Source organism: Sphaerodactylus townsendi, linkage group LG05 (genome assembly GCF_021028975.2).
Source record: "Sphaerodactylus townsendi isolate TG3544 linkage group LG05, MPM_Stown_v2.3, whole genome shotgun sequence".
In the NCBI taxonomy this organism is placed as follows: Eukaryota; Metazoa; Chordata; class Lepidosauria; order Squamata; family Sphaerodactylidae; genus Sphaerodactylus; species Sphaerodactylus townsendi.
In genome coordinates, this window is record NC_059429.1 from 28,147,799 (window position 1) to 28,166,131 (window position 18,333).

Consider the following 18,333-nt stretch of genomic DNA (forward strand, 5'->3'; position numbering starts at 1 on the left):
TGGGTGTACTTTAATCACCACCATGGGAAAAGTTCAAAGTCAAAAATGATTTTGGTAAAAATATAAAGTGGAAGGGGGGCTCAAAATGGAAATAATTGAGGGGTCACCAGCAGAAATGACCACCCCACATTGCCCCCTTATCTGCCACAGTTATAGAAATGTGCAATAGGTCATTACTACCTTGTGTTGTCTACCCCATCCCCATGAGTGCCAAGGATGTAGAAAGAATGTGCAGAAATACACCATATGGTGGCATCACACCAGCAGAGAGGGCATTAGATGCAGGGTGTCATTTTGAGAGGTAAATTCACACATGTCATCACTAAGCTTGAGCAATATCGAAAAAATTCAGGAAAATTCGGATTCAGCTTGATTTGGCTAGAAAATTATCAGTATGGCTGGATTAGCCAAATCCCCAATTCGGTATACCCGAATTTATTTGGGATCGTTAGCATTTTTAGGCATTTTAAGTGTTTTTTTCATTTTTGGTCAGTAGGAGGGCATTGTTAAAGCTAGTGGCACCAAGATTTCAGGGTATCTTCAGGAGACTCTCCTAATGACACCACCACAGTTTTGTGAAGTTTAGTTTAGGAGGTCCAAAGTTATGGACACCCAAGGGGGTGCCACCATCCCCCCATAGTTTCCAGTGGAAGCTAACAGGAGATGGGGACTCCCCCTTTGATGGTCCATAACTTTGGACCCTCTGAACCAAACATCACAAAACCTAGCTAATATCATCAGGAGAGTATCCTGAAGATACTCTGAAAGTTTGGTGCCACTAGGTTAATAAATGCATGAATAGATAACATTATCATAATCTCTGCTCTGAAATGGCTCCATTGCAGCCAATGGAGAATTTCTGGGTGTGTAAGCACGGTGCACATATTTCAAGGTAGAGGCACCAAACTTTCAGGGTGGCTCCAGGAGATACTCCTGGCATGAACACCCAGGTTTGGGGAAGCTTGATTTAGGAGGTTCAATTTTCTGGACCCCCAAAAGGGTAGGACACATCTCACTCCATCCACAGAAGCAAAGTTCATGAAACCTGTGTGGTGTCATCAAGAGAGTCTCCTGAAGATACCCTGAAAGTTTGGTGCTTTTACCTTGAAAAATGTGCCCCCCAGACACCCCCAGAAATTCGTTATTGGCTGTTATGGAGTCAATTCAGAGCAAAGCTCTTCAGCAAATTCCATGGTGGGAAAGACTTCAATGGGGCTTGCTCCTTTTAAATCCTTGCCTTGATCCCTTGAAATCCTGCACCCCAATCCATGCCAAATGAACAACACCTCCCACGTTGTTTAAAGGGAGGCCAAAGATTCTCTTTAAATCCACCCCTTGGGGAGGACTTAAATTTAAAGGGACCCTCTGGCCTCCCTTTAAACAACATGGGTCTGTTTAAATCCTGATCCCCAATCCATGCTGAAAGAACAACACTTTCCACATTGTTTAAAAGGAACCTAGAGGCTCTCTTTAAATCCATCCCCATTGGCATGGATTGGGGGGGGGGGTGGATTTAAAGGGACCCTCTAAGCTCCCTTTAAACTCCCCTGAATCGATTTGAATGCCTGAATGGTGATTCATATTTGAGCATTCAAATGGATTTGGATTCAGCTTGCATTTTGGGAGCTTGAATTTATCCCGAATACAAGCCAAATTTGCCAAATCAGACCCAATTTGGCTTTTGGCTATTTGGGCATGCTGAATCACCAAGCCTAGTCATCACAGTTAGTTTTGCCACCAATATATGATATCGTTTGAGTTAGTTCAAATCATATCTTGTCTAGGCACATGTGTACCTACTACTCATTCTGAAGCTTTCAAAATAAGAGCTGCACAACAAACTGTTAAAAATGAAGCACAATTTTCTGAGGGCACAAAGTTCCTCTTTTTACTCATTTCTTAGGAGAGGAAGGGCAAGCTAAAGCTACGTAGAACTTGTACATACTGCAGGTCCCCTGCCTGGAGATTCTAGCAATACCAAGCCTGGATCAGTGATGTCATTTAAAACATGGCCAATCATTTAGTTCAGTTTATTTGTTTAGAACTTTTTTTCCTTCCTAGATTAGGTTGAGAGTCCATGACTGACCTAAGGTAAGCTTCAGGGCAAAGTGGAATTTTGAACTTGGTTAATTCAGATCCTACTCCAGTACTACACCCCATTGGCTTTCATAGTTAATAGGTCATCAGAGGTACATGAAAAACCGGGGGGGGGGGGGGGGGGTTAAATTCATCACAGATTTCACACACCAGAAAGTGATGTTGTTCATTGAGTGTTTAGATGAATCAGCAAACAAGATGAAACCCTGCTGTTCTTCAGCACAGTTTTCCCTCCCTCTCCCCCGAGGAAAAACTTAAGAGTTTTAATTCAGTCAGGATCCCTGAGACACTAATGAAGCATGCTAATTTAGGGTGAACAGCATCAGTATGGATTTTTGATCAAAACAGCTGCTCATTTTGCAGAGCAAGCAACTAAATCTGAAGGCTACAAGATACGGCTGTACAAAGAAGATATAAGGAGAAAACAGATGGATCCAGGAGAACAGAGCTGAAAGAGCCCCTGTTTCCATCAGCATAGAGGGAAGAGACTGAATATAGGAAAGAACTTATAGGAAAGAAAAGAAACTGTGGTCTGTCTGTCACATGTTTGTGTTAAACTAAAGCATGGCGAGGAGATGGGTAGGGGTCGTTGTTGCTATCTCCTATCATACATGAGTTTCAGAAGATCACTATCCTCAAAGCTTGGGAGAAGGGACAGCCGTGGAGAACCTGACTCTCACTCCACACATTCAATGAACATGTGAGAAGAGTTCTCAGTGCTCAAAAATACACTTTTCGGGTAAAACCCACATAGCAAGAAGCATGCAAAAAGAGAGGACCAGTTGGCCTCATTCAAACATCACACAATTCATGTATTAAAAATATTTGTTTCCCACCCTTGTTTTCCAGCTATGAAAGAAAGAAAGAAAGAAGCTGCAAAGTCATAAAAACAGCCTTAACAGTCCATCAACAGGAGAAAAATATATGCACTGGTTACCAATGTAGCCAGATCTGCCAAATCTCAGGAGCGGTGGTGGTGTGATTTTTACTTAGATCTGCCAAATCTGAAGAGGGGAGTGTGGTTTTTTACTTAGGTTTTTTGCTCCTCAGCATTGTTTGGTTCAATTTGGTTTGTGCATTGATTGCAAGTTTTCTTTCCCCCTTTAAGAAACCTGGAGTTTGTTTTCACCCAATAAACCAGGTTCGTAAATACAGGAAGGAAACAAGCTCTCATCTGCTTTGGTAGCTGCATTTGGACTTCATGGGAAACAGGAGTACCAAAAGCCTTCAAGTGTACTCTGTGTACAAGGGGAGGGGTGACAGGAAGGAGTACTTGAATGTAAGAACTCGCTCCACTTGGGCCTGTCTTGGATAGAAGTTTGTTGAGAAGTGAATGTCTTCATTCTGATTCTGAAATATTATCACCAGACTTTTGCAATGTAATTTACTTTTTTTTTTTTCAAGTACCAATGTGTGTGGATGCAGTTTTTGGCATTTGCACATATGTTTGATCAACTTTTTTAAAAAATTCAGTCTCCAATGCACACTTTTCCTCCAAAGTTAAAATTCATCAAGCTTCTCTCCTGCAGGAGATAAAGGGGGGGGGGGGATATAAATTCCAAAGTCGTCGTCTTTGAATATCTTTGAAATTCTATGCCATCTGCAGCTATCATTGTCCCATCTGATCAAATACTGAAAATGACACTTGGGTGGATCTCGGCAGCATTCTACACCACTGACTGAAGAACTGTTTCTCAAGTCAGTTCATATACACCCCAGTGCTGGGATCTAGTTGAGACAAAGCGTGGCCTTCCTGCAAACATCACAAGACTCTATACTTACCACTTGGCAGGATGTTTGAATTGTGAAAACTGCAACCTGCATGTGGGAGCTATTCATTGCAGTGCCACTCTTTCAGTGACACTGGCAGACCTCTGATGGGCTACTGCAATTGTGCAATCATAACAGTGGCATGAATAGCTCCCCAGACATAGCTATTGGTTCTTATAATGATGTACTCATATGAGAGTGGGGAACTTGTTATATGCATTACCAAGTGTACCACCAATCATGACTAGTCCCTCCGTACGTGACCACGTTCTTCTGCTAAATGGAATAAGGTTTGTCCCATTCAGCAAAAAAGATCAGGCAGCACCTGATGGATTTCCCAAATCAAACTGGAAGCAAGCAGCATGTGTCACTCTAGGATTTCTATCTGTGTTTGGCAGTGAAACCTCCCTCCAGATCTCATGGCAGTCTCACACTGGTGATAACTATGTTGATCTAGAGGTAGGCATAGATACTGGTTTCTCCTCCTATATGCTCTGTTTTTTCTTCTTTGATTCTGATCTGTAATACATCAAAAGATTTTCTAGAGCATCAGAAACTTAACCTGTCACCTTTGGCAGCCCAGTAAAATGTTAATTGCTTGCAAGTTGTTTGAATGATGATGCAATCTCATGACTGCTTCACTCTATACAAACTCTACATTGGTTCCCCTGTTCTCCATTAACTGTTTTGGGTCATGTGGGTTAATCCTGGCTTTTAAGGACCAGCCATGACTGTCATTTGGGCTCAATCAGGAAGGGCTCACTGTTGTGTATGGAAAGTGATGCATTTGATTCAAGACAGTACAGAAGCTTAGGCTTTATTTGAAACCAACAGAAGTCTTCGATTAAGTTTCAAAGGCAATATTTATTTTGGGGGAGAAATGATAACAAGAGAAAGCCGGTTCTCTCATTTGTAAACTCCTGGAGTACAATGGGCATGACAGATAGCTCTGCAATGCTGGCCCACCCTTTCTCTCCTTCTCTCTCCACAGAATATCCTCCAAAACATTTCTTATATTTACAAGGGAGAAAGAGATCATTCTGCTCAGTAATGTAGGAAAAATGGACAACTACTCAATAAAGAGTAATAGGTAGGGAGGTATAACTGCAGGCAAAAAAAAAATCTGTCTCCTTTTCAACCCCCTGTCAAATCATTTCCATAGCCTCGGTGAGAGCCTGTAAACCAGGAATGAGGAATGAGGGCATGACAAGTTCTCTTAGAGGTATGCCGCAGCCATAAAGGTCATAATAGTCTAGTGTGGTTAGATCGCAAGGTATTTAAAGGTTGCTCCCTTCAAGTTGCAAGTCTAGAAAGGGCAAAATGGAGACAGCCAGAGGAGAACTTAATTCAACAGAGGATTGGAATGGATTAACAATGATGACTTGCATCAATAAAATCCTGCTAACCCGGATCACTCCTTATTTCACATGGTCATCTTCTGCTGTCTCTATGTATGCCATTACTAGTGTTATAAGATGTTAATGGAAACATCTTATATATCTTGTTGCTGCTGTCAACAGGACTGCTGGGTATAGCAATGAAGCAAGTTGAAGGGTGGGTCTGATAGTGGGGGAGGCATTTGATCAGAGATGGAGATTCAAGCTCAACTGAACAAGATGGGAGGGGTGTGTGATTTTTTTATGCAGCTTCTAGCTTTCCTTCTGCAAAACACTGCAAATTGCCATTACCTAGGTATCCTTGGAGAAATGTCACTTGCTCCTTAGCGTCTATGCTAGACTTTGGCCTCCCTCTTCTCTGCTGTTCCATCTTTGCCCTATTTATAGTCATATGAATGTAATTATTTAACACTATATGTTAGTTGCTATTGAGTTTTTTTTAATGATGTTTATTATTATTATTATTATTATTATTATTATTATTATTATTATTATTATTATTATTATTATTATTATTATTATTATACACATAACAACACAGCACAAGTGTCTGGAATTCATCTCTGAATAGCGAGTCCTTCCCAAGGACCTAGGATATTTTTATTTTTTATTTATTTATGTTTCAATTTATTATACGCTACATGTCCAGACTCTAGGCCAGTGTACAGCCTAATACCTATCATATACAAGAGTAAAATAACTAAAACCATTAAAAGCAGCAATAGAAAGAGACTAAAGTATAAAGACTAAAAATTAACTTGCAATGGTGTCCGACAATTTCCATTTCCAAACCACACCTCTTTCAAGGAGGGAAGATCAAGCAAAATCCCAGATGGCAGAAGGCACAGATGTAAAAGAGCCATGGGGGGGCGGGGGGGGGGCACCATCAGCGGCTGGTTCCATCCAAAGGAGCCCGGCCGGAACAGCTCCGTCTTGCAGGCCCCTCTTGAATTCGGTAAGGTCCCTTGACCGGACAGCTGGTGGAAGAAGCGTTCCACCAGGCTGGGAGCCAAGAGCTATACAAAAGAGCCCTGGCCCGCGTGGAAGCCAACCGTATCATCGAGGGCCAGGGACCACCAGTAGATTGGCCTCCGGCGCTGGCCCGAAGAGGCGTGTATAGAGGACATGTGAAGCGTCTGGTCCCGAAGCTGAAGAGTCCCAGGCAGCGTAAAGGCCTTAAAGGTCAGCACCAACACCTTGAAGATGATTGGGAACTCTACTGGAAGCCAATGCAGCTGAAACGCGCTTTGGAAACTGGATATGCTCCCAGATGGCACTGCCTGTGAGCAAACGTGCAGCTGCATTTTGGACCAGTTTTAACTTCCGAATCAGCACGCGAAGGAAGGCCCGCGTGAAGCGAGGGATTACTGGCATAGTCTAATCTGGAGATGACCGTTGCATGGATCACTGTGGCCAGGTCGGTCTGGGAGAGGAAGGGAGACCCCAGCCGGCGGGCCTGGCGAAGATGGAAAAAAGCAACCCGGGTTATATGGGCCACCTGGGTACTCCATTGATAGAAGGCGGAGTCCAGGTGGACCCCTGGGTCTGTCTGTGGAGAAGGTCGGTGCCAATGTGACCCCTCTCCACACACCGGCCCGGCTGAAACATCCCCCTCTCTCCCTCACGGCCAGCCAAGGAGGATCTCCGTCTTCGATGGATTCAGTTTTAACCTGCTCTGTCGTAACCATGGCACCAGCAACCGCCTCCAAACAATGCTGTGGCAGAGGCTGCAGGGGCGGTGGCTGTTCCCCCCTCCATCAACAGAATGAGCTGAGTGTCATCCGCATACTGATGACAAGACAACCCAAAACTTTCGTACCAGCTGAGCAAAGGGGTCGCATGTAGATATTAAATAACGAAGTAGCGGGGATAATAATGCCCCCTGGGGTACACAGCAATAGGCCCGGAGCACTTCCGGGAGGCCTCATCCCAGCGCCTCACTTGCTGATTCGACCCCAGAGAAACTTGAGGCAATCCATTTGAAGGACAGTGCCCGCCTCCAGAGGCAGCCAGGCGGTGGGTCAAAAAGGTTCATGATGCGACCACATCAAACGCTGCGGTGGATCTAACAATACCAGCTTTGGCGCCGATCCGCCTCGGTCAAAGCTGCATCACGGAGTGTATCTGTGGCGGCGGCGAGAACAGTCTCCATCCCATGCCCAGGACGGAAGCGGACTGGAAGGGAATCAAAAGCCGATGTGTCATCCAGAACCTTGAAGCTGCTCCAGCACCACTCTCTCAATTACCTTCCCCAGAAAGCGAAAGATTCGAAACAGAGCGGTAATTATGGCCAGCTCTCCAGGATCTAATGATCGTCTTTTTAAGCGTTGGTGGACCACTGCCCCCTTCAGCCCATCCGGGAAACCTCCTTGCTCAAGGGAGTTATTGATGATACTCTCAACAGATGGGGCCGTAGCTCCCAGCTTGGCAGAGCTTTCACAAGCCAAGGCGGGCATGGATCCAGAAGAGGACAGGTAGTTGGTCTAACAGCAGCTACAAGGTCCTGTCAACAGCGGCTTCACAGAGGCCCGGGAAAAACTGGGCCAAACAAAGGGCCTGAAGATGGCGAAGGGAGTCTCCAGTTCACTCAATTGTATGCCAACGTGGAGGGAAGGTCACGGCGGAGCGACGAATCCTTATCCGCAAAAAAGCTCATAAATGCCTCACAGCTAATATCCAATTGAGAATTTGATGACCTCTTCTGACCAAAGAGAGGTCAATGACTCGGATTATCACTGAGAACAATTGAGCTGGGCGGAAGCTAGTGGACGCCAGGGAGGAGGAGAAGAAGCACCACTCTTGGCAACCATTCGTGCAGCCATCTCATAGGCTTTCATAAACGTCCTATAATATGTTCGCGCAGCTTCGTCGCGAGATTTCCTCCACACTCCACACTATATTAGAGGTATTTGCGTAGAAGATAATGTTGTAGCAGTTCCTAGAAGTGCTGCTTCTCTTGCAGCATGTGGACTGGATGTTCTGGGTCCAAGTTTTAGGCTTTCCAGATGTATTTTCTTAAGATTTCTTGGGGATTTACCTCCTAGAGCACCGACTACTAAGTGTGGGATTACAGTTGTTCTTTTGCCACAATCATTTCCAACTTCAATTTGTAAGTCGCTTGTATTTTGTGATCTTTTTCCAGCTCTTTTTGCGTCCTCTAATTCCTACATGTCAACTGGCACAGCAACATCCTTCATGATCCAAACATGTATGTTTTTTTCTCTACCACTGTTATGTCTGCAGGGTGTTGTGTACTTGCCCAGTTAATCTGTCTGTCTGTATTCTAAAGTCCCAGAGTATTTTTGCTTCTTCATTTTCTGTGGTCTTCTCTGGCTTGTGCTCATACCAGGTCTTGCTACAGGGCAGGCCGTACTACTACTACTACTACTACTACTACTATTAATACTACTACTACTACTACTACTACTACTAATTATTATTATTATTATTATTATTATTATTATTATTATTATTATTATTATTATTATTATTATTATTATTATTGATGATGTGATAGGTATTGGTAGGTTCTAAGCTGTGGTCTAATTGTTATTTACATCTTTATTGTATTTTTCTGGATTGTTGGAAGTCAACCTGAGCCTAAAAGGGTGGTCTACAAATGTAATAAATTAAATGAAATTAAAATATTAAATATTTTCAAACTTGCTGTCTCATTCTGTGATCTTTTCTTCAGCTCACATTCATACAGAGACCTCCAGGCATTTGTTCACTTTCAACCACATATTTCATTTTTTTTTTTTGATGGAGCTGTGCAGCATCTTGTTTTTGCCTGCATGTTTTGATCCCAAGGCTCTTATACTTGCAATCAATGGATCTCAGAAGGTGAGAGTCTAAGGACAGGAAATGTTACATGCCTTGTTGAAATTTTTTTGGCTGTTTAGATTTAGGTGAATTTTGTTTCAGCAACATTACATGAGGATTTTAACAAAAGGCCTAAAGTTACTGAAACCCACCAGGATTTAGGATTGCCAACTCTGGGTTGGGAAATTCCTGGAGATTTATAGGCAGAGCCTAGGGAAGGTGGTGTTGGAGGAGGAAAGGAAGCTCAGCAGGAATGTAATACCATTTTTACCCTCCAAAACTTCCACAGTCTCCAGAAGAACTAATCCCTGTAGTTTAAGATCAGTTATAATTTCAGGAGATCTCTAGGCCTCATCTGGAGACTGGCAACCTTGTCATGACTTCCCAAGAAAATATATATATTGGGCATCTCTCATAGTATCCAAACCTGACCAAAGCAGCATATGAAATCACATGACTTGTCTGTTTCCATGGGCCTCCAGGGGGACTAGGACCAGTGGTGAGATTCAGCAAATTCCCACCACTTGGTCAGAACCGGTTAAAACAGTGCTTGTAAACAACCAGTTGTTAAATTATTTGAATCCCACCACTGACTAGGACCCCCAGAATTTTGTTTCTGTAGTCCCCTTCTGCCAATCCCCCCCCCCCCCGTATCATCATTGTTGTTCTGTTCCAACTGGGAACTTTTTACATACATTGTCCCTCTGGGATTCCTGAAATCACTGTAATTGCTGCTGCAAGCCGTGGTTCCCATGCAATAGAATTATACATGAAACAAGGAAGAAATAAAGAAAAGGCAATTTCAAATCAGCTATCCTCAGAGAAAAACAGTTAAGTTTTGTCATTTGGCTTCATCTTCTGTTCTTAAATCACTAACAATGTGCATCAATATTACACAAAGACAAAATCTAGAGGAATAAAACTGAGTAGTGCTAGAAGCAAGATTATAATTATGTTAATCGCCCTTGTAATAAGAGAAAATGTGGGCTTTCTCCATGTAGAAAAGTGCATGAAATAGCAGTTCCAAAAACCACTATACACACAAAGGACCTTGAGTCCCACATGATATTCTACCTGTAGACCTTAGTTCCCACCACTCATCAAGCACAGAACCCACAAGTAAGGATGCAATGTCAGCCTTTCCTAAAAATAACCCTTTGTGTCGTCTTTATACACAGACATAAGATAATCCAAAGTATACTTCCAATTCCTCTTGATTTCATTTTTCTGTTACATATATCTTAATCTATATCTGCAATTCCTGTCACCCCAGCCCTCAGTTATAGTCACATTTCCTGCCAAACATTTTTTCCATATTGTACATCCATATGCGTCCCACATAGCTTCCCATTTCTCTTACTGTTTTTCCCCAGGTCTGATCAGTGCTTCTTGTTTTTTCCTACCATATGGCCAGGCAGCTGGTCATGAAACTGATAAACTAAAGAGTGGCAAAAGTAGTTCTTTATATGCCAGTATCAACTTCTCTCCCCCCGCCCCATCTTCCCATTCTCTGTGGTACTTAGAATACAAGAAAAAGAGAGAAAAAGAGGGGGGGTGTATTATATTTCCCAAACATTTTGGATCTACACAGCTATTTTCAAGAACTAGGTGACTTTCAGTGAACACAGCAACAGGAACTTCTTTCAAATCTTCCTCTACTCTCACTTGGTTTGGGGAGTCCATCCAGAATGCATCGAGCATGAATAAAATAAAATGTGCAACCTCAAAGCCTGCACCTGCCAATAGTGTTTGTCATTAATCATTATCAATGTTCAGCTCACCTGAGTGGATCATCATTACCTAAAATTCATTGAAACAACTTTGAATTTGCAGAGGTGTATTAACGACAGAAATACTGAGAGGAATCATGACTCTGGCCCCTTCTGCACACGGAAAATAATGCGTTTTCAAACCACTTTAATAACTGTTTGCAAGTAGATTTTGCTATTCTGCACAGCTTCAAAGAGCACTGAAAGCAGTTTGAAAGTGCATTATTCTGCATGTGCGGAATGAGCCCATCTCTCATGCACTGTATACAGCCCTTATTCTAAGAGGCTCAGAACAGTGTACACTGTACTCCCATTCTCATTTTATACTTACAAAAAACCTTTAAGGTCAGTTAGACTGGGAAAATGGCTGTCTCAAAAGAGGTAATCCATTGAGCTTCTATTGAAAGGTGGACTAGCTTACAAGGAATATTCAGAACAGAGGCCAGACACAGCCTTCTGGTAGGACCAAGGTTAATAATGTTTTATCCCTGTTGCAAACAGGGTTATATTGTATATTAATTTATATACCGCCTTCCCCCGAAAGGCTCAGGGCTATGTACAAGAAGAATGACCATATCAATAGTCATAACATAAACATCAGTTAGGCATAGTCAATCAGCAACATCAAATAAGCATATTTGAATAGCAAGATATCAGACAAAAACATAAAAAATATAATCAGCAATGTACTGTATAACAGGAGGTTAACTCTGATATATGTACTGTAGAGCAGGAGATTAGCATTTAGGTTAACTCAGCTTCATGGTAGAGTGGGGATGAGAATCTCGCTGTCCTAGATCTTTGTTTAATATTCCAACCACTACATCACTCTGACTCTTACTAAAGAAAGGAACTCTGCTCCAGCTGAGCAAGTTGTCCTCCACTGGAACAAGGCTCTTAGCTGAAGGCAACTGTAGGTATAAAAAGTTATATAAATATCACACCTGAGTCTTCAAACTCGCTGTTGTAAGCATTCCAGGTCTCACTTATGCGAAGCAAGTTCTCCTCCATAGCTTGAATATCCATATATGGACAGTTGCATTCTGGGAATTTGGGGCCACACTGACACCAACAATCGTTTTCCTTGCAGATGAATTCTCCCTCTGAATTGCAGGCAATATAGCTCAGGGCTGCCTGCACAAACCGCTCTTGCAAATATTCAGGCAGGATGAGCTGCAGACCTGAAAAGGCGGGGGGAGGGAGAGAGGAAACAGTCTTACTAAGTCTTCTGGTTTCCTCCAAACCATTGTTATATTTCTGTTGACACATGTAAAACAACCTTGCAAATAAATGTACAAAAGTCACTGGATCACAGTTTTATACTTCTCCAGCTGCCCACATATACCTATGACAGAGGGGGGGAAATAGCCTGTTCTTTTGCAATTTATAAAGCTTTTCTTTTTGTATCACTTACTTTTTATTCTGGTTTTGTGGTCACTGCTGCAATATCAGGTGTCATTTTTGGGTTGCTGAAGCAACCCAGATTCATGAAGGCTGTGACATCTGCATATGCACTTTTGACATTTTTACCCCTTCACTGATTTTTTTAAACCAGATTTTTCTGCAAACCTCAGAATTGCAGAACCATAAGTGTAGCCATGATTGGCTCCGTTGTACACATTTTTTCTATCTTCATGGGGCCAAATTCAGCCTGTTAGATATCAGGTTTTAGAAAGGACATATGCTATGGGTTATCCCATGTATTAGCACCCCCTCTCTAGGATTCAGAGAGTATAGAAGACACCAAGTTGTTAGCCTCACATACACATTTGCTTGATCCATATACACTTCCCAGAACCACAGCACTGTGTCTTTGTGTGAAAGGGGACCTAGTCAGAGACTAGGAGAGATAAATTCCAGTCTCAAATGATCCAATTGATTAAGGACCTTAAAATTTTATCAATATTTGCATGTATGACATATACATAAAAAGTGCACATGGATATTTTTAGATATTTGGAAAAGTTTTATAGATGCTTATCTGTAGACTTGTCACCATTGTTCTTATGTTTTCATATATTTTTTATTTCTTTCTGTTTGGGGGGTTGCACATTTTTTAAAAAATTGCAACATTTAAAAATGAACACTGAAGTGAGTTAATGGCTTGCTCCCTGTTAACAATAGTTAGATTTGTGTGAGCTGGTTACATATCCTTATCTATCTTTAACTATTGTAACTATCTTTCTTCTTTTGGGTTATTTGAGCAGCAGGATGAATTTTGAATTTTCCTCCTGCCTGTGCCACCCAGAGCCCCTTTGGAGACAGCACAGTGTCACCTTCACTACGCTGTTTCCTGCTGCCACAGTGCTCCCAGAACTTTGCGCTGTAAGTCCATCCTACATCAGTCCTATAACCTCCAGTCCCGCATCTGACAATATTATAATCTAAGGGTCAAACAAAGAAGATTAATATAACGTAATTCACTTTATCTATAACATGCAATGTGCATTTAAAAGGAAAAGCTCAAAAGGGGAGGGGGTATAGAAATTAATAAAATAGAATCAAATTAAAAAGTGTTGTTTTAATGGGCTTGGCTCTTCTTCTTTTAATAAAGCCTGGAACTTAGTTTCAAATAGCAAAACTGAATGGATGATGAAATTAACAAATACCACATGTACTTCCTAGCTGCATGATCCTAACACAAACTCAGCTTGCAATTTGTATTTCATGTACAGAACCAGAACAAAACAGGTGATCTTCATCTTGTCTGCAAGAGCCCCAAGGTGAGGAGAAGGATTGTTTTTCTCCCTGCCACCTCTAAGTGTATTACTATTTTTTCCTGTTCTGTAATGCTTCTTACAGAGCCATCCTAAATGGAGCTACACACTTCTAAGACCATTATTTTAATGCAACTCTTCCTGGCCAAGCAGAGTCCTGGATTTATCAGCATTCCTCTTCATTCATAGAATGAGACTGACCTCCTTATACTGAATTCCTTCAAAACAAATGTGAAAGGCTTCAGGTTTGAATGCTTCTCCCTTAAAAAATTAGCAGCTCAAGGTAAAGGATATCCTGGAAACTATCTCTCTGAGGTCGGAGTGTGCTATATGGGCAGAATGGGCTCAGTTTAGACATCAAATAAAACCATGGTTTAATTAAACATCACAAGTCCCATGGTGTGGAGTGGTAAGCTGCAGTACTGCAGCCAAAACTGTGCTCATGACTTTAGTTTGATCTTGACAGAAGTTGATTTCAGGTAGCTGGCTCAAGGTTGACTCAGCATTTTATCCTTCCAAGGCCAATAATGTGAGCCGCCAGCTTTCTGGGAGTAAAGTATAGGTGACTGATGAAGGCAATAGCAAACCACGCCATAAACATAGTCTGCCTAGTGAACATTGTGATGTGACATCACCCCATGAGTCAGTAATGACCCAGGGTTTGCACAGGGGACTACCTTTAATTAAACCATGGTTTTCTAATTAAAGTTAGTTAATTACCACAGGGCCCCAGAATCACTGGCAACACAGTCCTAAGCAAAAGGTGATGGTTGCCTTGAATGAGTAGAGCAGGGATCACCACAAGCCAGCAGCAAGTGGTGGAGCATGATCAGCTGTTTTTGTAGCAAGTAAGCATGAACAGTCACTGCCATAAACTGGCAGCCTCCCCTTGCATGCCTATTCTACCCTTCTTTCCACTTCCATCAGATAGTGGGGCTGTAGGCAGTGCCCTTTCTGGGGCCATTTTTGTTTCTCAATATCCCCCAGATAACTAGGTGTAGGGATGGATTCATGGCAGGGGTGAGTATAAATTAGCTTAAGTGGGTCAAGGGCTCCTCCACCTCTGCAGCAGATTGTCCTGACAGCAATCCTGAAGCCACCATCACTGCCACGACCCCAAGGAGGTAAAGATGGTTGTGTCAAGGCAATTAATGAACCTTCACTGGGTTCTGACCTCATCACAGGGCCTGGGACAACTGTTGTAGTTGACCTGTGGCTATGAACACCTGACTATCAAGTCAGGATCTGATATCACTGTTCGAACTGGTCTATTAACCACAGCTAGTCTTAACTGCAATTTCTCATGATGTATTTATTAATTTATTTATTTATTGTTATATTTATAAACCGCCCTCCCCCGAAGGGCTCAGGGTATGAATATGAATGAACCCCAAAGGGCTCAGTATGAATATGGACATCCTGGCTTAATCCTGGCTCATTCTCCAACACTGAATCAAAAGTGTTGAAGTAACATTTGATGAGGCAAAGCAGAATTTGGAAGATAATCTGTAAGGTGAATCCTGGTTTTTTTAAAAAATAACCATGGGTAAAATAAACCATGGTTTTGTGTTGTGATTTTGTCTGTACTTTTGGATTGCCTCTTTTCCTAATAAGACTTTGGGTCTTAAAAAGCTAAAGAACGGAACCAAATACAAAGTCCATTCACACTATTTGTTTTCATGGAAAAGTGATATTTCTTTATCTGTGGAAGCATAAAATGAAAAGTCATAAAAGGAATTGTTTTCGGAATGTCACTGATTATTCAATTATAATATTGCCAGTAAGCAATTATCATGTTTGAACTTTGTGTACATTGTGTTTTTCTGGATATCCAGTTGGACAGATCCACATAACCCAAGGATCAGAGGTGGATGGCAGCAGACAGCAGAATTCCATGCTTATCAGAAAAAACACAATTGTCCTCTCTCCACCCGGATTCTAAAGATTATATAGCCTTGTGTCTGACACAGTTGTATTCAATTCCCCACCTCAATATTTTTTTTCCTGTTTCCCTTTCCTTGCTCCTTTTGAATGAATGGAGAGATGGCTTCCTTTAATTTTCTGGACAGGGACTGCAGTCATAAAAGATCCCAGGGTTCAACTAGAAGATACACATGATATGAGTCACTGAGTAGTCCTTTGACCCAATTCATGTCATATATGTCACCTAGCTGAGTCCTGTCAAAGTGGAAACAAAGTTGGTCTCCCAACAACAGGGAATGAGGATACTGGGCAGCCTGGGTTGCAGGACAGTCTGACTGATAGTTGTGAGAATTTGATGGGCATTGCCTTGTATTTTGCACATCTTGTACAGAGGTGACAATTGTTAATTTCTTGATAGGTTTGCTTGAGATGTGGAATCTGATTCTGGTGCTTTTAACTACTGATGAATACTAAAATATGTATGCTATGTGGTAATGAAAGGAATCTAATGAATTCAGTTGAACAACATTTTCATGTGGATTTTACCATTTTGACATTGAGATACCACAGACTGAATTCTGTACCTTTTCCATTAATTTCAACAAGCCTCATATAGAAGAAAGATTCTATGAACTGTATCTAGGTAATACTTCCTTACCTGGAGAAAAAAAAGTTCCTCCTCTCAGGAGTTGAAATGGACACAATAGAGCTTTTGCTGTAATAATAACCAGGTAGGCTGGGATCACTCTTCATAGTAATTAGACTCATCCTATTATTATCACCTCTGCTTACAGCTTTTGGATTCCTGTGTTTTAAAATTCTGTCTAATCTATTTGATAACATATGAGCAGTGTATTATGTTTGTGTGACTGCCATCGATGGCAGGGTATAAATGTTTCAATAAATAAAAATATATAAACGCTCACAATGGGAAATGAATGCTACTTCCACCCTACTACCTTAAATTCTTCTAATAAGAAAATAAAGCCTATACCAGGGCTCCTACTATAGCAGTGATGGCGAACCTTTTCGAGACGAAGTGCCCAAATTGCAACCCAAAACCCACTTATTTATCACAAAGTGCCAGCATGACAATTTAACCTGAATGCTGAGGTTTTAGTTTAGAAAACACGGTTAGCTCCGAGGCATGCATTACTCAGGAGTAAGCTTGGTGATAGTCGGTGGCTTTGCTTTGAAGCAACCGTGCAACTCTTCCAATGGGTGAATCACGACCCAAGGAGGGTTTACTCAGAAGCAAACCCCATTGCCAGCAACCAAGCTTCCTCCCAGGTAAAGGATTGCGCTTTAGTTCTTCACATGAAAATCAGTGGGGTTTAACAGCGCTTAACAGGGTTACCTACACTGCTTCCCCAAAACTAGGTCTTAGGTTTAATGCTAATAATTGAGGCCAGCGGCCCAAGCCAGACTAGATGTTGGGGGGGGGGGGACTCTGTTTGTGCGTGCCCACAGAGAGAGCTCTGAGTGCGACCTCTGGCACCCGTGCCATAGGTTCGCCACCACTGTACTATAGTGTGGGGCCTTTCAGTATTCTGTTTTGTTGCAGAATGAAAAAATGCATTCCGGGGTTGCATAAGTATGCCTATGTTACTTCTGATAAAAACCAGAAGTGACACAGTGAATACTCTAGCATTTCCCAAAAACTCTCTAGTAAAAATCATAGTGATTTTGAAAAAAGCTAGAGCAGCTACCTTGTCTCTTCCAGTTTTTATCTGAAGTAACTGCCCTTCCCCCATGTACTCCGAAGGTTGCTGGCAGTAGCCTGGCAACAGACAAAAAGCTGCAGCTGATGTATTTCAATCAACAGGAAAGGGAAAAGCTTGTCTTTTTGCCAGCAATTTTTGGGAGGTAGCGTAAGAAGCTGGAGTCAACTCACTGTGCTATGGAAGTATGTGCTTACTGACCAGTTAGTGGCCTCTGTGAACAACAATGCCCACCTCCACTTTGTGGGCTGCTAGCTAGGCAGTAGTCAAGCGCTTGCATGGTGGTGCCTGAGCTACTTGGTGGGGCCTTTCACTACTTTACAATAAAATATATATATTTTTAAAAAACCTGAAATTTAATGTACTGAGCTATTGGGTTTTTTAACTGACTGAACACAAGTTTGTGTGTTTAATTCCTTTGCAGTTTAATTGACTGAACACAAGGTTAAATGAGTCCGCACAATAATAATGTCAATGTAGATTGGCCCTACCCTGTAGAATAGCTAAGTTGGGCAGGTCCATGTTGAACTCCATCTTTAAGAGTACAATTCTAAAAAATAATTGCCTGGTTGTAAGCCCAACTGAATGCAATGGGACTTACTTCCAAGTCAACCTGCTTAGGATTGCACTTTAAAGTCACCCTGAAATAACATCAATTTCCTACCTGCAAAGCATCTCATAAGTTGAGGCTTTGTAAAGCCTCAAAACTAACTGGTGACAGCTAATGAGAAACTCAGCCAAAAACCAACTTCTTTTCTGTGTCAAAACATGTTAATTTCATTGGTGATTTGGGCATGCTTTTAAACATAATTTGGAATAAATGAAAAGAAAACTTCTCAGTATGGAGCTCTTTATCGAAATATGATGGCATTGACTGAAATGGTTTTATGAAAAGCAATTCTTGTGCTGTGTTTTTGACTTTGACTAGGAATCCAACAGAATGTATCAAAACAGGTCCGTGATTGATGTAACAACCAATTTCCTAAGCATTTTACTGACAAATATTATGTCGAGCACTGAGAGAACAGCTTCAGAATGGCAAATAATTTCCATAAACACAGTGGAGATATGAGCCCCAATGAAAATGACAGGATCATCTATCAAACTGTTACATGCC

General features: G+C 41.8%; 1 protein-coding gene across 1 annotated transcript in view; it reads right to left on the reverse strand.

Annotated features, from left to right (window-relative positions):
* BRINP3 (BMP/retinoic acid inducible neural specific 3) overlaps positions 1 to 18,333 on the reverse strand; it is a 186,934-nt gene that overhangs the window by 73,989 nt on the left and 94,612 nt on the right. Inside the window, exon 5 of the mRNA XM_048498765.1 lies at positions 11,800 to 12,036. Coding sequence (XP_048354722.1) covers positions 11,800 to 12,036 — 237 coding nt within the window. The remainder of the gene's footprint in view (positions 1 to 11,799; positions 12,037 to 18,333) is intronic.